At 42.0% G+C, this 21,777-nt stretch overlaps 1 protein-coding gene across 1 annotated transcript; it reads left to right on the plus strand.

Annotated features, from left to right (window-relative positions):
* The first annotated feature begins 492 nt into the window (after positions 1–492).
* SERPINB5 (serpin family B member 5) lies at positions 493–15,575 on the plus strand. Its single transcript, XM_050915895.1, has 7 exons — positions 493–531; positions 6,407–6,581; positions 9,158–9,295; positions 10,360–10,477; positions 11,899–12,041; positions 13,526–13,693; positions 15,028–15,575. Exons 2-7 carry the CDS (start codon positions 6,408–6,410, stop codon positions 15,418–15,420), a joined length of 1,134 nt encoding a protein of 377 aa, XP_050771852.1. The 5' UTR covers positions 493–531; position 6,407; the 3' UTR covers positions 15,421–15,575.
* Positions 15,576–21,777: the final 6,202 nt, after the last annotated feature.

Raw genomic sequence — 21,777 nt, forward strand, 5'->3', positions numbered from 1 at the left:
CAGCCACGCACTCCTACACGTTTTTGTTGTCTTCCTGGGCGTCTTTTTCCTAATTACAATTTTTCTGCAAATAGCGGCAGTTCCAATGTAACTTGGAGTACTGGTTTTGCTCAGAAGGTCTTTTAGTTGCTCATCCACTCCGGTATTCTCTCCTTCGTAGTCTTCGTTCATTCTTGTCTGGTGCCTTCTGTACTGCACTTGCTGAAGGCAACGCACAAAGGCTGCTCTTTCCTGCCAGAGCTTGTTGTTGTCTTCAGTAGCTGGGCAGGCAAAGACAACTCTGGTGTGAATCATTTTGCTCCTCCAGTGTAGGAGTTGCCGTGAAGAATGATTAAGGGGAAAAAAAAAAAAGAAAGCAAGAGTGAGAGGGAGTGTGTGTGTGCACAAATTAAGGTTGGGAAAGTGGGAGTGGTGTCAATGAGCAGGCAAGCTAACAGAGTCTTCTGCTCGGCAAGGTTTCACCACGGGTAGCTAGTTCTTCGTGCTGTGCTCATTTCATTGATTCGTTTACCAGGATTATAGCCTTGCAAAGTAAGTACAGCTTTTTTTCTTCCTCTGATACTTTAATTAATGTCTAACTAATAGTTAACAAATCTCCATTGTGAAACATAATCACATAGAAGGAGTGGGATAAGGAAATTTGTACAAAAAGATATAATGTGGAATTAAAGGAGCAAAAAAGCCTTCCCAAACTACAACGTTTTGGTTTCAGCCCAAAATTGCTGCATTTGCTATGCTATATTTGTTCCCCCTGAAAGGATTCATTGGAAGTGGTGAATAGGATCTGTCAGGTGAGACAGCAAGGGCATTAGGAATTACTAAAATATGGTGGTTTATTGCAAATGGCTTTCCCCGTATCAGAAAAAGCAGGTATGATGTGCATGATGCTCCATGTGTCAAAGTAGGATTTAGACTGTTTTGTAAGTCTCTGTTACAGAGGAATATTCCTCTCATTTTCTGCAGAGGTGTGTACGCTTTGCTCTGTTTGCTTTGAGTTATTAATCAAGTAACTAATCTGCACTTGTTTAAAGTGAAGGGCAGGAACTTAGGTCCAGTAATTACCAATTTATTTTCAGTGTGACCATTTAGTTTGAAGAATTCACTGGCTATTGAGGTACAACAAAGCATATTGCAGTGGCTCATTTCTCTCCTTCCTTCCTGGAGTGACTTTCCCTGCTATATTGCTGACAGTGCTTTTTCCCTAACCATACGAGACGCTCTGGTCCCACATCAATCTGATGTCTTGCGTTCCTCAAAGAAATGTCTGTTCAGAGGAAGTTGTGCCCATGTTGCTGTCCTGGTTTCGGCTGGGACAGAGTTGACTCTGAGTGTTATCAACTAACATCAGAGTGTTATCAACATTATTCTCACACTAAAACCAAAACCCAGCACTGTGCCAGCTACTAAGAACAGAGTTAACTCTGTCCCAGCCAAAACCAGGACAGTTGTGTAGCCAGGTAGTCTGCCAGGTGGAGAGTTGTCATTTGTGTAGAAGTAAGAAGAAACGGCTCACAGAAGTCTTTTATTTCCTTTATATTTTGTGTTTGCCAAGTAAGAGCTGAAGTGGGGTCACATTAAATGCTTGATCTAGTTTCAAATAGTAATGCCTCACTCGTGAAACATGCGTGTGGGTTGTTTCATATCATTTATTCTCTCGGTGGAAGTTTGTTTGAACTGGAGAGACTACAGCCCTGGCACTCACAGCTCCTGAGCTGGAAACCCAATACAAGCCCCCAGCACGGGATGGCCGGCACTGTCCACACTTTGTCTGCCACAGGTGTCTTCTACTGGAAGGACTGCTTAACCGAGACAAGAATAAAATAAATACTTGTTCTGCTTTATCAGATTATCCCTACCATATAGCTAACTTGACTTGTCAGACATTTCCACACAGACTTTGCTATTCTCCTGATAACATTTATAAAAGATAAGCTATATTTAGCTTTTCTCTTCGTAAGCAGATAGTAAACAAAGCCTCTGTTGGTTTTTTTTTGTTGTTGTTGCATTGAAGAGTGACTAAGCAAAAATGGTCTCTTATACCAATAAACAAGTTTAAATCAGGTTTTTCTAAACTGGTTCAGTAGCCTTTCAGCTCCCTTCTGTATCTGAAAGTGTTCCTATAACGCTGTGGCAGAGTCACAGTTTTAAGCAAAGCTGGGTGGATCACAAGCTACCTGTGCTTAGAAGATGCCCCAGTGCCGCGGGCCTCTCTGGAAATGCTGACATACCGCTTTCCTGGGAAAGGAGGGACTCAGCAAGAATCCATGCAGCAGGCCTTTTTGAAATTTCATTTTCAATTTTTTGACTCCTCCCTGTTTGAGGGTTCCCTGTGATTACTGACTCGAGCTGCATCTGATTTCTAAGTCTGCTAATGGGCAGCTAATGGGCTTTCCTCTTGATGGGAGCTTCAGCCCTTCTCACTTGACTGGAACTGGTTTTAATGGACTCACACGGCTTGGGACACTCAAGGCTTCAATGAGATTTAAAATTTTGTAATATTTAATACAGTAAATTCTTTTCAAGAGTATGAATGTAATGAGCTCCTAAATATCATACATCATTAATAAATGGAGCATAAAAAACTGACTGATGAGGTGCAGTTGAAAAAGATGGTGGAATAGAGATTATTCTTCGCTATCCAGCCCATCATTCAAGGGTAAGGGTGAAACTGAGCTTTTTTCCCAACAAAATGCCCTGAATGGGTATTATTTCAATAGTAGCATTAAAAGAAAGAAATTATGAGAATGGAGAGCTTTACCACTACCAGAAATAGTTTCACTCAGCACAAAAGAAGCTTTGAGAGTTTTAGCAGTTACTGGATGAACAAAAGGTAAATAAAAGGTTCACCACGAAATACCTCCTGTTTTCCTCACTGAAAAGGAACATCAAAACTTTTTAGAAAATGATCCAACATGAACAGTATCAGAGTTATCAATGAGGTCAGAAAAGAAGAGTTTTTAAGCCATGGTACAGCTTTTCACTGGCATAAGGAAGAAGAGTTTCATTCAATTTTGCAAAATTTCCTATTTTATTTTCTTACTCTGAATCTCTTGCAACCCAAAGAAGCGAAACACAGGTAGCACATACACATCTTAAAATCACCCTGGGTTTGCCAATATAACTGAAAATACTAATGTTAGAATGACAGCATAGCATTTGCAATATTAAGCCAGAAAGGAACAAGAAGTATTTTTAAGTGGTTATGATTGCATATTGATTTTTAGCCTGTGAGGAAGATCCAGAGGCCTAAATAGAATAATATCAGGCCAGCCAGCACTAAAGAATTATATTCTACCCCACTAGCAAATAAGATTTTTTTCAGATGAACTGCATGCCTCATTCTGCATTGTGAGATTCTTCATATTGTTTGTCTTCTTGAGGGTGGTAGATGTCGAATGACACATTCTTGGTACCCTGGGTAATTTTCCACCAGCTCCTCAGTAAGAAATACCTGGGAAGTTGGTACTTGCCCCAAATCTTCAAGTTTTAGCTGGGGGGGGGAGCAGAGAGAGAGAGAGAAGGAGACAAAGTATACATATGTATTGTGTGTTCATGTGTGAATGGTTGAGTTAATGAGGAAGATAAGATAGGTAGCCTATGCAAGGGAGTTTATTTAAGACACGCACAGGCACAAAGGTGCACGTCTGGGATGAGCAACTGCAGAGAGGCATTTTAAAGGATGATTTTACATTTGCTTCTTTGCCCCTGTTGTTCCAAGTTACTCCCTCATCAGCAGTCTCAGTCCTTCAAATTTGTTTTAACTGTCTTTTGCCACTGTTCTGCCCAAAGCTCTCCTCCTTTAAGGTGTGTGCTGAGCCCATGGTTTCTGGCAAGCTTGACTTTTCTGGTAATTAGTTGCTTTCATGCGTGAGAAATTGTGACTACGTAAATGAGATAGATGGTTGCAGTGCTGGGCTGGCGCTTAGTTCTCCCTTTACACCCATAAGATCTCTGAGACGTGTTTCCTGAACCTCGCTCTGACATCAGCTCGATGCCTGCTGACACTGTAAAATGGGATCTCACATGGATAATCGCTCTTTATCAAGCAGCTGCTGGGCACTGCCAGGCTACTGGAAGATGGACAAGTCCAGCCGAACCCATTCTGAATTTAGGGTTCTGGCAAAGCCTCTAGATGTTGCAAAGCATACTCCTCTATATTCTTCTGTGGGGATAACTTTCTTCAGTGATATATATTTAATGTTTCCCCTCCTCAAGACAAATTCCTTTTTTTTTTCCCCAGTGGGAGGGGATTTGTTAGCAAACAGTTTGTTGCTAATACCAACAGTCAGAACATTTTGTGAGAGTGCAGTGCTGGTTAGGTGTGCTTTTCAAACATGGATTTAAAAAGACTTGGTTTTATGCCAGTATTTTTTTTTTTACTTAATTAGATTGTGCAATGCATTTCAGTAACCTTTTATACAGCATCTTTTAGCCCAAAACAAACCAGTTGCCAAATAAACCAGTTGCCTTACCAAATAGATCCAAGAACATGTATAAGTTAATTAAAATAAAAATAAAGACATTTATTTTGTAAAAGGCCTTCTCTAATCAAACAGGCCTTACGAGTAAATCAAAGTGTTTTCCTTACTGTCTCGCAGGCAAATTATGCACACGTTCTGTTACTCCCATAAAAATGTGTAAATACCACAGGTTATTTGGAAGTCATTCACTACTGTCAAGTACCACAACTGCTCCACAGCGTCTCCGTACAATGGTGTCAAATGTTCAGCTAAGTTCGGGCAGTATGACACATGCACTTAAATAGGAGATTGTTCTAATTCAAAATGCCTTTCCAAACCGGGATAAGAGTGAACGGTCAAGAAAGGTACCTTGCTGGAGACAGTTCCCTGCCCATATGTTCTCTCTTCCCTTTCTGTCTTCTCATACCTTTCTGCTCTCACCCAGTGAGATCTTTCCTGGCTAGGATGCAAATGATATGAACTAGGTAAGTAAATGTTTGAGACTGCAGTATCAAGTAGTCAGTTATTGGAGAGAAATCCCTGTCCTTAAGGTGTTTCTCAAAAAATTAGCAAACCTCCTACCAATGTAAGAAATAACTGACTTTCCTTTTCATAATAGGATAAAATAGGACCCCTAGATCTTCAGTATCAGAGCCTGAAATGCAAATGTAGATAGGTGTGTGTCTGGATAAGAACACACCTTTTAAAATCACCCCTCTACACCATCTTTATTGCACTATTTTGCCATTTTTCCTGCAGAGAGCAAATGCTGGAGACACGTTTTAGGTTCTGTGTGAAATCTTAGGCCTTTTGAAGTCTCTCCCAATATTCATCTTTTCAATTTCCTTTCTGTCTCTGTCAACTGCTTTGATGGAGCTGTTTAACACCAGTTTTAACAGATTGCCTTTTTTTAGAGATACATGATATTAGGGGCAGAGTAGTGTCAAATTCACTATGCCAAAGGGGTCATCTTCTGTGTTCTTACTGGTCTAAAGCCAGACTTGTGCTATTGACTGAAATTCAGTGGTTCACCTTTGTTAGCTTGAATCTACACAAACGTGCTTACACCAAAGTGCAATTTCAGGTATGTGAAAGCAGTCTGGAAGATGGGAATACTCTCTGGCTTTCCCAGAGCATGGACTGCAGCAACTGTCCCTTGGGCACCACCCTTCCCATTCCTGACTGCACAGATCATCTAACAGCCCTGTGGCAATTGCAGTTATTAAGAACGGCTAGGAAAATATTTGCAGTTAAAACAGTGTAAGTGATGAGTGGGCACACAGCAGTATTTATTTAGGAGGCCTCCTTGAAGTTTCTAGGACAATCTCAACCTACAGGACCAGACAGCTTTCTGGAGACTTCTAGCAAGGCTAGGGAGAAGGGCAGTCATCCCTTAGAGGAAGGATGTGTACCAAAGCTAAAGCTTTAATGAACAATTAGCCATGAAGCAAGAGACAGGAAAGATTATGAAAATATTAAAGGCCTGTCTGAGAGCCAGAAGAGCCCAGAGCGTAGGCAAAGTACCTTATAAGTTGGCACATTTTAAGAGTGTCAATTAAAAACAGATTAAATTCATATGTGATCCAATTTGACTCAATATGCATGGGTCACCCTGGCCTACCCAGATTTCCCCAAGTGCTTCTGGTAATATTGGCTCCATGTAACACGTGGCATTGCCAGCTGTCACTAGAAGATGATGGCTATTACTGAACCACTTGCGTTTCCTTGGTCGGACATGGATGAGACCTTCCCTGCTCCTCAGGAGGTACCAGTGTGATCTGAAGCTGAGTAGGCTTGGTCAGGCCCTCCTCTCCTCTCCCTGAAGGTTCAAGTTGCCCCGTCCCCATACTGGTGTCCAGCCTCCTTCAGTGCTCTGACCCAGCCCCACCACAGCAGGAGCTAGAATTACACTCTGAGTCATTTCTCTTTTCCCTTTTCTGTTTCAGGATGACAATGGACGCTCTGCAACTAGCGAACACTGCCTTTGCAGTTGATATGTTCAAAAAACTATGCGAGAAGGACAAAACGGCCAATATTATTTTTGCCCCACTGTGTACCTCAACGTCTCTGGCTCTGGCATATAAAGCTACGAAAGGTGATACTGCAGACCAAATGAAACAGGTAAGCTGTCAGCATCCTGTTCTGTGGCTGCAAAATTATGTGGTTGTTGGAGGTGGCTTTCTTATTTACTCTTGTTAATGTTCTACTGGACATCTGGTTCCCTTGTAAGCCAGGCTGCAAACCACCCATCTGAAATTCCTGAACGGTTCCACACTCCATGGCCCCACACAGCAAAAGAGGTTGAAAATCTAGCATAAAGAAAAAGCTTTCTCAGGCATGTACAAGGTGGAAGGGGATATGGCAGAGTCCTCAACAGTATCATTAAAGCTTTGTCTCCTTTTAGTGTAGTGTTGATTGTGGCTGCAAGTCACAGTCAAGATCGCTGCATTTTCTGGATAATTGTTTTTTCATCATTCAAGAATGCCTAAACTTTATAGAATTGGAAATAATTTTGGCATTATCTGTCAGCAGCAAGTATTCTTAGCAGCCCTGTCACTGACATTTCCCCTTTCCCCTGTAATACCACGAAGAGGAGGCAGATGCAGTAGAAGAGGGCACAACTTCAACCACGTTTCTCCTTACAAGCAGCTCATGGTGTTCAAGGGGTGTTCAAGGGGTTTCCAACACCATGATGCAGCATGGCAGTCATGATGCAATCAGTTTATCAAGCTCACTCTGTGGTGCAGGGAGACAGCCTTGCAGCCTCTTCTGCTGCCTCTGTGTAAGCAGAGATTTGTGTAGTTCCTTTTTATCCCAGTGAGTGTGCCTACGGTTTCTGCAGTTACCTAAATGTGGATGAGAAGCAAATTCAGTATGCATTTATATGCTGATTATCGCCTGGCTCTGAGGGACGTTCTGCATATTTGAATATATTTTCCCTCCTTTGGGAATTCCTCCCTGTACTTCCTCATTCACTGAAGGTGCCTCCGAGCACAGCCTCCTGTGCCCCCACTCATGCCACAGATTACAATGAGTCTTGTGCTATTCGCAGAGCTGCACAGCAATATATCCATGAAGATCTAGGCATTGCAGATTTTTCCAAACAGCATTTTTTTAAAAAATAATTTAAAAATTACCTCTAGAATTTTTTTTTAAATTTAAATGGCACCCTGCAGCTTCCTCACCATTTCAAAATTCAAGCATTGTCTTTCTAATGGGAGAGTTCAAAATATTAACCTGCCCTTAATTTTGTTTTCACTTGTGTCTGCAAGTTGCTTTGAACCATCCCATAATAAGTTAGTGTACAGATCCACAAATGGAGCTCTGTTACACAAGCGCGTTTACGTTTCATATTTCTCAAGTGGTATATGAAAAGTGCTGACTACAGATACTAAGGAGAACTTGGTATGTTTTTAAATGTAATATCGCCTATTTTCCATGTCTATTCTAGCTTCTGCCTGCCCCTGAGTTCGTGCTTGGGTTTTAAATGCTAGATACAAAAGAAGCCAGATTGGCAGTCTTACTCTGAAATATCAGTTACCAAACTTGTGCCAAAAGCTCTCCCAGGTAGAGAAGTTGCAGTAGCGTAGCTTTCTCCCCAAACATAGTTTCCAGGCACAGAAGCTTTCTGCACTTAACATGCTAAGAAATAAAACTTTTGGAGGAAAAGGAAATAAGTTGAGAAGTGGAGTTTGGCTATGAGAGCTGTGCTGATGCTGTGTCCTTGGGAGCTTATTTCCTTCTGCTGCCGCTGAGCAAGGAGAGGGGAGGACATGGAGGGGTGGCTAAGGCAGAGCAGCAGTTTGTTGTGTCTGTGAAGATATGATGTGTTCAGGGAGAAAGCGCAGGAGTGAGGGACAAAGGGAAAAGAAGGTTGCTAGTGCCTGCTATGCCTCATGCTGGAATTTGAGACAGGTGAGGAGGGTTGGGCAGGCTGCCTGTAATGAAACAGCCACCATCAAAGACCCAGTAATAAGCAGGCATTAGAAGTTCAATTCATATTTACGGGGTTATTTTCAAACAAAACCAGCAGTAACCTCTCACCTCTGGTGCCTAAATGCAGCGAGTTTTAGGTCACCCCAGCACTTCCTAGACGTGGACTTGTCATTCCCAGGAGCTGGGAGGTGGCCATGTGTGGGTCAGCAGCCCTACCTCCAGCTCATACTTTGTCTACCAAAACAGACATAGTTATCTGATCAATTTGTGCTGAAATATCATGTGATGTCATGATATCATGTGAGTCACAGCAATCAGAAAACTTGATTATCTGTTAAGCATTTTCAAAGGCATAGCCCACTTCTAGAAAGGAGACTAACTGGGACCCTCATTTATCTGGCTCCAGGTTTTTGGACAGGTATGTAAGTTTGGTGAAAACATTATGACTCCATACTACAGAGTTTTAATCCGCTAAACCACATCACCAGCATGAACAGCTCTATTGATTTCTTTGGACTCCTCACAGGAAAGAAATGCGTTTGGTTAAAGTTCTGCTAGGATCAGGTTTTTAGATTTATGTGATGATGTCAAATAAATAAATGATTTTTGAGAAACAACAGCGAGAGGCTGTGTTGTTAGCTTAAATAAAAAAAGCCACAGCTCTGGTCACAAACTAGCATTATTTTTTGCTAAGCTGTTAGGAACGTTTAGATAATAAGAATAAAAGAGATGCTTAGTATTTTATTATGGTCATTCAACAGGTACTCCATTTACAAGATGTCAAAGATGTTTCCTTTGGGTTTCAAACAGTAACTTCAGATGTTTCCAAACTCAGCTCTTTCTTTGCACTGAAAATGGTCAAACGGCTCTTTGTAGACAAGTCTCTCAATCCTACCACAGTAAGTACTGCAGAAAAGCCCTGGTGCTATGAATTGCTTGGCCAGCATGTTGACGGGTTATGGTGTCAGACTGCAACGTTATTTAAAATAAATTCTCTCACTTTTGGCTTTTACTTGACTAGACTCAGATGATGAACCACATAATATTCTCTGCTGCCATAAAAGTTTGTAGGAGGATGGATGAGTGTGCTGCTTGACCCCAAGCTATGCAACTATTACAACACTTCTAATTCTTTCATTAATATGCTTTAGGTCACTAGCTCAGTAGGTTTTGAATGCAACATAACTTCTATGCCACATCAAGGTCTTTGCATTGTAAGTATGAGCGAAAAGGAGTTTTTAAAAAAGTTGGCAGTGCAAGTGTGTGTCCAGTTCACACACCCAAGTAATTACTGCATAAGCTGTAGTTTTCTTAATCTGTCTGAGGAGGCAGAAGCCTGGCTATTGAAACAACACAAGTGAGAAAGGTGGTGTTTGGCCTTATAACTTAGGGACCTTGCAAATAACTGAGAAAAATGTTGTGGGGTTTTTTTTTCTTCCCCAAAGTTGCCTTTGAACAGGGCCCCAAGCAAGGACAACATCAGCCTAAAGTGATGTTTCAGAAAACTCCATATGCTTAAATGATGCTATAATCAGATTGCCTGCTGTCCAGCTTCTGCTACAGCAAAGGCCAATACCCATCCACAGCAATAAACTTCTCATCTGGTGAGGAGAGACATGATGTGAGCAGCCTGTGGCCTTTATCTCAGTCCTCTCTTCCCCAGGCCTGGACTGGGGGTTGTTTTATCCTTTCAAACTCTGGCAATGTGGACACTCCTGCAATACCAAAGTTACTTTAGCTGCTGATGTAACACCACTGGACTGAAGACAACCTTGGGAGTGATGTGCTGAATGCAGCTGTGCATCCTCGTTGTCACCCGCTGTTATTTAATAGCTGTCCATCACCATAAACTCCCCAACTACCCCGTGGTGAAGCTCGGGATGCCGATGTTGCAGGCTGCGTAAGGAGCCATAGAGTGGATGGCATTTAACCAAGGATGACTTTGGTACCTTGTGTCTTTCAGGACTTTGTCAACTCCACAAAGAGACCTTTTCCATCTGAACTGGAGTTAGTGGAGTTCAAAGGAAAAACTGAGGAAACTCGACAGAAGATCAACAAATCTCTTTCAGAGCTAACTGATGGTGAGTACAGCTTAACCCTGGGGATGCTGTTTACCTCTTTGGAGAACGAGATCTTTGTCCTCGTGACACCTCTTTACTAATGCTTTTAGAAGTAAATACATAGTGAAAGCAATGGGACTAGACCTATTATTTGGATTCATGAGGATTAGCAACATCAGCCTGTTTTGAAATTACTAACTTTACTACTGCAGCATTTCTGAAGGTGGAAATGTGAGACTGACCTTGCGTTAGCCTTGGGGAAAGCTGCTTACATTTGACTGCAGCAGGGCAATTTGGGAGAACGACAGCTCCTGGCTGTGGAGCTTCACAAACATCTGCCATCAATACATCGAACCCAGGCCCTGGTTTCCTTTAGAAGTTTTATTGTAATGGGAAGTACTTGCTGGACTCTGAATTTCAGGCTGTTAATTAATAGCTCAGCTTAGCTCAGCTTAGCCGCTTTTGCCAGCAAAGGTGCCACAAGCAGATGTGCGTCTCTTATTTGCCTTCCTGTGGAAAAGGGGCTGCGGGCACTTTTCCCGCAGTACCACTGAGCCACCAACTGCTGGGCCGAGTCACAGGAGATGCACATCGTGACCGTGAGGGTCCCCGGGCAGAGCCTGCCCAGTCTGTGGGGGGCAGAGGTCCGGCCCTGGCCCATGCGAGCACGCAGCACCCATAACAGAGCCTGTGTGCAGCCTTTGCAGAGGTAGCTCTGGGGTCGGTTCCTGCCTGTTGCCCTCGTGTGGTACAAATATGAAAATATGGGTGCATGACCCTGGTCCTTCCCAGGCTGGCACGGGTGCCCTGTGGAAGCACCTTGCCCTGCCTGTGCAATTCGTGCGTGAAGGCAGGACTTGCCTCCCCAGTGCTCTGGATTCAGTGTCTTTTATGGCAGTGCTTGAACAGGTCTGAAACGGCGTGAGGGGGGGGGACAACATTTCCATATTCTTTTTGAAGTCTGTAGCAGTATTTGCTTATGAACTGTAATCAGAGCAGCATTTTTTGTTATTCTGGTTATTTTTTTCTCATCTATCAGTCTAGAAATGAGTAGCTGCTAATCTGGAACTTCCCTTCAAGTCTTGCTCTCCAAATGACAAATGCTTTTGTGCTTACACCTGTTGAATTTCACTGAAAATTCAGTACCTTCTTTAAGGTACTGAACAAAAGCAGTAGACATATTTTTGATTCCATGCTATATAAGCCAAGAAAACATGTCATTTGGAAGATCTGCCTTGATCCCAAATCCCATTTCAAACATTAAGCTGCAATTTTAAGTAAGTGGGTTTTTTTGGAATTTTCCATTAGAATTAAAACCTTTTATCTGTGAGGTACAGGACACAAATTTTTTAATTCAGTGAAATGTTTCCATATTCAGTTGAAGCAGTTGATATACTGATAATATATTGTTGTATTAACAACCAGCTTAAACCTGTTCACAGGCAAAATGGAGAATATTTTGAATGCAGATAGTGTAAGTGACCAGACTCAGATCCTCCTAGTTAATGCAGCTTATTTTGTCACAAACTGGATGAAGAAGTTCCCAGAGGCAGAGATCAAGGAATGTCCTTTTAAAGTCAACAAGGTATGTTCTGGGGGAAAAAAAAAAGTACTGTTTCCACTCAAGAAAATGCAAACTTTGAGCTAAGGAAATCCCAACAAGAGAAAATGAGAAATGTTTATTATTACCATGGCATTCTTAGACTCTATCTAAATCTATATGCTGTTACAAGGGTCCCTAAACCAGTTTGCTTGTCATGTTGTTTTAAAACTTTGCTGGTGCTTTCACATCCATCTTTCAAAGGCCCAGTGTGAAAACAGACTGTCCTGTTTGTATATTTAGACAACAGGAGCTGAGTACAAGTGATCAGAAGCAGCCATTGCCTACGAGGAGAGGCACATTCTCATGGGTAGCTTCTTCCAAGAGACTGCAGCCTGTACCAGAGGCTGCATCCCAAAACCAGCAGGGGCGAAGCACAAAACATTGCATTTCTCGTGGTCACAGAACTAGTGGAACATCGACACCCATGGGTCTCTTTCTTTGAGTATACCCTTTAGATGCCTGGCCCTGTGCTTTGCTCTTCAGGGATGGCGCCCCATGAATCTCCTTCTTTCCAGTCAGGGTCAGGACTGTAGCCCTCTGCATATGAACCCTGCTTAGCCATGAGGTCCAAGTGGGTGCAGCACCTATAGCTGTTGCCTTCAGGAATCTGTGGCCAGTGATGAATATTGTGATCAGACAGTCAGCTTTAAACCAAGATATAAAGCTGGGCAACATTTGTGAGATAAAGAGATTATACTCCAAATATATATATAGATACATACATGCATATATATATGTGTGTGCATGAGATAAGTTGGAGTTTCAGGTTCACTGAAAATATTCATAAATTACCACATCAGCCAACAGTGTCAGCTAAAAAAGTTTTTAAAATTATACAATCAACGCTAAAATTTTTAGAAGTGAAACATCTCAATTTTTTTTTTCTAAAGTAACATATTTCTACTGAATTTGAATTTTAAATGAGTTTCCAGGTGAACAGAACAGTTTGTAAATCTTCCCTATGAAATAAAGAGTTTTGTTTTGTTTTGCTTCATTCATGATAAAGCAAAGACATAGGGCTTTAGGTAAGCCTGAAATTTCTTCTTATTCTGTTTCAGCTCCTGAACCAAAATATCAATTATTTGTATGAACAGCTTGACCTTCACTGTTGAGATGTGCTCAGTGCTTGACACTTACTGGCATTACGATGCCCTGTAGACAGTATAGTTTGTAGCACTCAGTGAAACAGGCATGAAGGGCCACCGATATTAGGTAAATTTCTCTTTTAAGGCACATCCCCAGTATGTTGCTATTGTATTAAGTAGAATTCTGTTTCACTTTTCTTATGAAAGCTGCCTATTGTAAAAAGGGGTCTCTTACAGCTGGTTTCATTACCTATGAAAGCCAACAAATTCTCTGATGGTAACTCAATGTACCATTTCCATGCAAGCTTACAAACTTCCGTCTCTCGCCATCTTACTTGTGAATTAAAAGGAATGCTAGATTGTTTCCTCTGTGTTTTGCAGACTGAAACTAAACCAGTGCAAATGATGAATCTGGAAGCTACTTTTTGCCTGGGCTATGTAAAAGAATTAAATGTTGCCATCCTTGAGCTTCCATGCCTTAACAAACATATAAGCATGCTCATTCTGCTGCCCAAAGAGATTGAAGATGAGACCACCGGCTTGGAGCAGGTGAGAGAAAAAAATAGAACTGGTATGATGCTTCCCTTGGAAACAGCCCGCTTATAATGCCATATGCTTATGGAAGATTTTTGTTATTTAGACCCTATATAGAAGGAAACAAAAAGTAAGTTTCCTGTGAATTTACCTTCTCATTCTGCTTCTCTGTTCCTGATCTCATATTTATGACACCATTGTTTCCACCTGGGCCAAGTGTGAGGTTGTGAACAAGACTTTGTTTTAGATAGGGTGTGCACAGAAGACAGTGTAAAGTGCAGAAGGTGCCCATGATGCACTTTAGGAATCTGCATCAATTTGAAAATCTGGACCCCCAAAATAATTTTCATCTTAAGATTTTTGTTCTTGCTATAGTAAAGTGCTTAAAGTCATACTTACCGCTGTCAGTAGTGCTGACATTATTTACTCTGGTGTCCTCATTTTTTTCAGTTGACATGTATCCATGATTTATTTTACTAAGGTCTTACACTTCTCTAAGTTTTAGTTTTGAGCAGAGGTGCCTGAAAATGAGCCATTTTTTATTACAATTGCACATAAATTTGAAAATGAATAAGGCATTTCCTAAAGAACAAGTATTTCTTATGTCATTTCTCTATGAAAATTTTAGAACATATTTTCACCTCTCTTCAAAGTTTAAGGATTAAGAGACAGATGATCACACAAGTCTCCTTTGTAATTTGCTGCAACTGGCCGTAAATTTTAAAGGCAAGAGGAATCTGCCTTTGCAGCTGTAAGGTACTTTTATATAGGAGTAAATTACAGAACACACATATCTTAAAATGCAAGTGAGGCTTTCCTGATACCAATTTGTTGTGGCCCCAAATTCTGCCTCCTCACTTCCCAGTTTTTAAAAAATTGCTCAAACAGCTGCGTGTTTGATTGAGATCAGGCTCTGGGTTTGGAGTCTTTTTCTGTCCCAAATACCAGCAATTTCATTACTCAGTAGGGTCAAGAATCAAGACTTTTGGATCTGCCACTTGGCCGGGTGTAACCTGGGTAGGGACTGTCTTTCTCAGGTTCCTGCATATGGTTGTTGAGGTGATTGATTGCCTATCAAAAGCTTGTAAGCAACTAATTAATAGTCAGAGCATGCACATACAGTGGCATTGCTCCAGAGGCCTGTCCTATGGCTTAAATCATACTTGCATCAATATAACTGAGAGTATGTTAACCCTGAATGCTGCAGTTGTGAATTCAAAAGCAAAGGTTGCCTTTTGGACTTTATTTTTTGGGGGCCTGATAGGAGTGAGAAGTTCAGGAATGGTCTTTTTTTTTTCTCTCTCTCCTTGGACTGCTCATTAATTTCCTTTGTTCCTTTATGTCTTCAGTTGGAAAAGGCACTCACCCCTGAGACATTATTACAGTGGACCAATCCCAGCATGATGGCCAACACCAAAGTGAATGTATTTCTTCCAAAGTTTAGCGTGGAAGGTGATTATGACCTGAAGCCTCTACTGGAAAGCCTGGGGATGACAAATGTCTTCAATGAGAGCGCATCAGATTTCTCTGAGATGTGTGAGACAAAAGGTGTGGTTTTGTCAAAGATCATCCATAAAGTCTCTTTGGAAGTAAATGAACAAGGTGGCGAGTCCCGAGAGGTACCAGGATATCGGATTCTGCAACACAAAGATGAATTTAAAGCTGACCATCCATTTATCTTTTTGTTTAGGCACAACAAAACTCGCAACGTGATTCTTTCAGGCCGATTCTGTTCCCCTTAAGCAGGGCGTATTCATTATGAAAAAGCACAATTACATTTATGGTGGTGCATGTTCTTGTAAAGCTTGGCATCCTGACTATCACCTTTGAAAGGAAATCTAAGAGGTTCATATATCAGCTGGGTAATACAATGTACTATACATATGCAGCAGAACTAGTTTATATGTTTCATCCCCTTAAGCTGAAGGATTCCCACTGTGAAGAGCACAGTATTTTACTGAGAAGTATCCCAGCCTCAGCAACAAGTATATTTTGTTTCTCTGTGACATCTTTTTCCCAAAACGAAGTGAACTGAGAGCCTGTTTTAGATAGACGAGGAGTCGGAAAGGGCTCTGGGAGGAAGAGGTACATTCCTTCTCCCTAGCCAAACCACTCTCCCTTGTGACCCCACGCTGTGTGGATTCCTACTGCCTAGAAAGGGAAAATGTGGACATGTGGTGTGATAGCCCTCCCCTTGTACCTGGCTACAGTACCTACCAGACCCTGCCAATGCCCAGTGAAACAGTGCCCAAGTTCTGCAGCATAGCTAGACAATTCAGGCTAGCATCAGTTTGCATCCGTGAAACAGCAGCTGCACTGAGACCTATGGATGCAAGAGGCAATAATCACGGTGACAAAATGTATACTCAGAAGACTCTTCAGCGTGAGCTACGTCAGTTCGCAGATTGGGGAGGCTGGACTCTGCTGCGTGGGATTTTTTGACTCATTGCCCTTCAGACATGGAAGACAGGACCAGTTCACTGCAGCTATGAGGAGCCCTGTTGTATATATCCTGAGAAAAAGAACATTATGCAATTCTAGGATAGAAAACAGTTGGTTTAATACTGCAAGAGCCACACTTTTCACACACAGATTATCTGCCATTTCTAGTTCTGGATTCAGCATTAAGGAGACTCCATACAATTGCTTAATGTCTGAGGCATGAGAAAGAAATAAGGACTTCAACTTGAGTGAGGTATTAACATTGTAATTACCAGTCTCCAAATTCCATATGAAATCACGGTAATCAGATTTCATTTCTGTCTAAAGACTGCCTGCTGCATATGTTCAGTACTGGTTTACCTAATTACTGTTCAGAATAAAGCACTATAAAACCTGTGTCAAATGTCTGCAATACCTCCAGCGTCAGTCTGTGTGTTCACTCTTGTGTGTTCACTGACAGTGTCAGTGTTCACTCTTGATCTCCAATAAATGATAGGAATAGAAATGAACAGATTCACTTGGGCCACAAAGTCAAAATAAAAAACTAAATCAGTGTCTGGATTGCCTTCTGGACCACATGATGATAGTTCCCAGTAAGGACTATGTTACTAGCTGGTCACAATATACAGAGAATTCAATTATGCATCCTCAAAAAATGGGAGCATTTTACTTGAGAATTCCTCTTGGTGCTTCAGGTCTGAAAGAAACTGGAAAGAGATTTCTAAATGGGAACATGCAACCCCTAATATGCATACTTCTAACACCAGAGAACAGCATGGTGGTTATTGTGAATTTGGAGACAGGCGTTCTGTTTTGATTCTTGACCTTGCCAACCCACGAGAAGCCTTTAGTCATAATGATTCAGTGGTTTTACCAGTTTCCTTCCGTCTGTGGACCTTTAATGGGCTCTAACACATTTTAATACCAGAGGATTAACTGGAGTCATTGGCCCATATCTTTGAAGGTACTGAAGGGACTAACTTCCACCAAAAACAATGGGAGGTGAGACCCTGCAGAACTCTGGGGGTCTTTGCTGATATGCATCAGGTGTCCTGATACATGGATAGTAGTCAGAAGAAGAATGCAAAATATAACAACTACTTGGCAGCCCATCCTGTCTGAGAAGGAATTGCCTGCAAAGATCTTTACCAGCTCAATAACTTCAGTGACAGCTGAATGACTGGGAAATGTTTTACACACCCCATCATTGCCTGATCTGTTTTGGAGGCTGGGGTCAGAATTATCCAGAGCTGTCATCACTGTGGTTTCTACTGGTTCTCCTGTAGGAGGTGGGTCAGGGCATTGCACATGGGGTTGATGACTGACTAAGCAGCTGCACAGGCAGTCCATACATAGGCAAGATGGACTAGTTGCCTATGGCCTGTACAGTTTGTTTGTGTTTGGGCACTGACTCTTCGTCAGGTAGTTCCAGTTGTCCAGCAGGCCACATCACACTTATTGCTACATCTGTGCTGATCTGCTAAAGTGATGAAAACCTCTGGCAGATTGCCCCATCCCTCTTTTTCTGCCTGGATGAGATTTCCTGGAGGAGAAAAGCTCAGACATCGCTCTCAGCTTTTGCAGGTTCTGAAGACATTCCAGTCCAAGAGCCAGTCTTCATTCAGTGGAGGTCATACTCTATTTAATGCTGATCAGAGCATTTAGCACATCCACACAAATTTACGTAAGCATGTCTTCTCAGAGAGTTCCTTGTGATGATAGCTTTGCCAGGAAGGGTTATCCCGTGAAAGCAGAGAGAAACACTGCCTCAGGGTGGGGCCCATCTTTCTCTGCCTCCTGACTAATGCTGAGGTATCCCAGCCTATGCAAGGCAAGCAGATGTTAGAGATACGAAGCTGTCTTAGTCTACAGAAGGCAAAGCCATTTATTGGTCATTTATAAACAGGGTAGCTTGCCCATGAAAAGCTCAGGTTCATTTTTCACTTCTGCCTCTTCTCTCTACCAGTCCCAGTATGAAACCTATCCATCTTGCAGCATATGAGGGAGAAGTACCAGTAAGGCTCCTGCTGGTGTGAGAAATGCTGTTATGGTCTATTGTTCGGTTCCACCCATGCTGGCCTTTGGGCCTTGGGCAAGAAATTGCATGGGAGGACATGGGAAAACGTGTGTGGGAGCTTGTGTATAGGAACACTTACGTGCTGAAAGGTGTCGGTTACGATGGAGAAAGTGAACATAGCTGAGGACTTGCTCAGATCGCCAAGCTGCTCCACCTCACCTTTCAACAGAGCATTACTATCCAGTGATGTGTGACAGCCCTGATGGAAAAAAGCAAGCCGTGGCTGGCTTTTGCAGGCAGTTGCAAACTGCAGTGTTACGTGTCTAGTCATCTCATCACTTGCTCAGCTGCACAGTCATTGCCCACTTCCTGCTCCCAGCATTTTGTAGAAGAGAAGGGATACATCTTAATGTCTTGTGGTAACACAAGTTGTTTGTGGGGAAGAGCAGTTTGGTTTTGAAACTTGAAAAATGATACGTAGAGCCAATTGGCCCCATTGGAAAAGCAGTACGGTTTTGAACCCTGAATATACTATCCTAAGGGCCTAGAAAAGACAGAATTTGCACATACATTGACATTTCCTGAGGCAAAGCAGTTAAACTGATGTCGAGGAAGTTCTGAGGGAATATATGTACAGAGCAAGTAAAATACATCAGTGGAAGAACGATGTTAATATAGGAGGGAGGGAGAAAGCACAGAGATTGGAAGAAGGAAAGTCTTGAAAGATACTCAAAAATACTTAGGCTGTCAATGAAAAAAGGCTAGGACTCAAAAGCAGCAGAAGAAAAGATACATGGTAAGGCAAGGTGCAGAAATAAATAAAAAAAAACAGATTAAAAAAAGAGAAAGAACTGAGGAGGAAGACTAAGGAACACTACAGAAACATGCGGGAAGGAAAAACAGAAACAAAGAAGTGAATGGTAAATGGAAGCAAAAAAGCGAGGAAAAGAGTAGGGTTAACAAGAACACTCATTTTATCATTGTATCTTTCATTGTTTACAAATCCCTCTTTTCGGATGGGCATTGGAGCACTGGAGCCTGGGCAACTGGGCTGAGACCTTGGCAGAAGAGCAAGGAACAGCAAAGCTGGTGGGAGCTGTGGCTGAGGAAGAGGGTGGCCCAGCTTCAGCACTAGAAGGGAAGTGTAGGAAGGGCAATATGGTGCTGGGAGATCTTCCTCTTTCCTCCTTTCTCCCCTCACCATGTCTGATCCCTCAAATATCCTATGAATCCAAAGCCAGTTTTATGCTTTGTAGGAAGAAAGAAGAGGTGAGAAAGGACAGATGGAGAATTTTCAGGGTTGCAAAGCCACATACAACCCTAGAGGAGTTAGTTTTGACTCCTAAGTCCAGCTGCCATAACCCAGTGTTGCACCTGGGCTCAGTGGTGCTGATTAGGGGAGATCAAAGACTGTGCTGGTGCAGCTCCATGCTTCCCATCTCTTTACTTCCATCTCACTTTATGCTGGTAACATAACCTATGTGATCAACCACTCCTGGCTTTCTTTTATTCTTAACTCCAACGATTTAAAAGAATACCCCCTGGCTGGGGATTCCTGTTACAGTTCAAGGAAACACTTCTTCCCTTCTCTAATTAAGCTCCTTCCATACGCATAAAGCTGACTCCTTACCTGTGAGAGACAGATGGCTGTAGGCAACATAAAGCTCATGGGTTTCCCATTCATGTGCTCTATCTCTGCAAGAAAGCTCAGCTCCAAACAAGGCTTCTCTGAATCCTGGCATGAACCCTGCACACCCCTGTGTCCAGGCCAGATGCCATCAAATTTGAAAGGGACTATGCACAGCAGTACAGCCGTGGATCTCCAGGGTTAATGTACAGTTTTCCAGCTGAGGGTGACTTGGCATTGCAATCAGGAGATGTTGCCAGCAGATACTGCCTGCCAAACTTGTTGGGCAGCTTTGAGAGAAATACTATTAGCATATTGCTAGATATAGGTTTCCCAGTCTTCTGCAGAAAGCTTCATGTTGATGGCATTTGCATTAAATTGCAACATGCTGCTTTCATCAACAATTGGTCAGAGGCTGAACATTCCCACAAGAGAGTGGGAGATTTTTGTAATACAGTATTCACAAGAACGTGCTCCAGAGCTCAGCTGTTGTGCTCTTCATTTAACCTCTTCAGGCAAGAAGGTAAACAATTCTTTCTTTTTTTTTTTTTTTTCCCCAAAAATAACTTGTGATTTTTTTTTTTTGCAGATCCAAAGTAGTCTACAGGTTGGTAAAGTAAACATCATGTTTACAGATGGGACAGAGGGGGAGATACCTTTACAGGCTACAGGCAGCAAAACACACTGCTAAAATTCAGGTGGCTCAAGAGCTCACACAAAGGGAGCTGGTCTTCAGCGGGACATAAATGGGGAATTCAGGAACACATGTCCAAAGCTATGAATCTAAAGATTCTTGCCTAAATTTCACAGACTTTTGAATCTGAAATTTCCGCAGGACCTCTCTGCCCATCCAGAAAGCTCTAATTGCCACAGGACTGATCAGCTCAGTGGCTTATACCAGAAAGTAGATGCTTTTCTGCCTATATCTCCAGAAGGGCTGAAGGGCAGGCTCTTTCAGAGCACCTCTACCCACTCTGGTAGAAATGGGCTTCACATGAAGTAATGGTGCTGATGACCTGGGCAAACTCACCCACGAAGTGGGAGATAAAGGTTAATTTCCCTTCTTTACTCAGGTTTCCGTGGCACAAGAAAAAGCCTTGAAATGTTTACTAGATGAGAGAGAGGGCATGCAAGTCTGTGACTGGATGCTTAGATGTTTCCCCTGTATCCTGATACCGGCTGCTGGGGGATTGTTTATGTTCTTAAATAATGACTATATAAAATAGGAGGGGTGGAGTGGTATTCAGATTTTGTTTTGTTAGTGGGGATGCTAGTCTTCGCTATCAACTTATTAGCTCTTGGGTTTGACAACGATGTTTAGAAGCTTGCTGAGAAGCCTATGAACCTGCACACAGGCATAGCAAATAACTTGCCACTGTACAGCCTCTAACAGGCCAATGTACATCCATGTCTGTTTATGCAGGAATAATTGGCCTAGAAAGAGGTAGAAAAGATACTGGAGGTACTGACGCAAAATAATAAAAGCAGTCAGAAAAAGCCCTTTCTGGCATAAAAGTAGCAGCCTGAGAGGCTAAGTTGTTTGGAAAATGAACTCGGTAACATTTCCCTTGAAAAGTTATTTTGTACTGAAATATATTGGGTTTTAATTTACAGCATGTTACTTTGGAAATGTTTTGTGTCACATACAGATGATTAGAATTTCTGTGTTGTAGGAAATTTCATTTTTCTTATGTGCTCTTTGTCCCTTTCACTACAAATCAGCACAGAAACACTTGGAAACATCTTTTTGTATGAATGGTCATGAAAAATAAGAGAGTCACTTCTACCAATGATAGATTTTTCATGTGAGGAGACTACTATCTGGCACGTGCTCCTTTTCTAGGATAGACACTTGTCATTTCTGCCAATTCTGTCTTCCTTTGTGTATGAGAAATGAATGTGCATTAAAGCATCTGTCCTTTATAAAGGACATATATAAAGCATCTGGTTTCGGCTGGGACAGAGTTAACTCTCTTCTTAGTAGCTGGTACAGTGCTGGGTTTTGGATTTAGT

This window comes from Gymnogyps californianus, chromosome 2 (genome assembly GCF_018139145.2).
Source record: "Gymnogyps californianus isolate 813 chromosome 2, ASM1813914v2, whole genome shotgun sequence".
In the NCBI taxonomy this organism is placed as follows: Eukaryota; Metazoa; Chordata; class Aves; order Accipitriformes; family Cathartidae; genus Gymnogyps; species Gymnogyps californianus.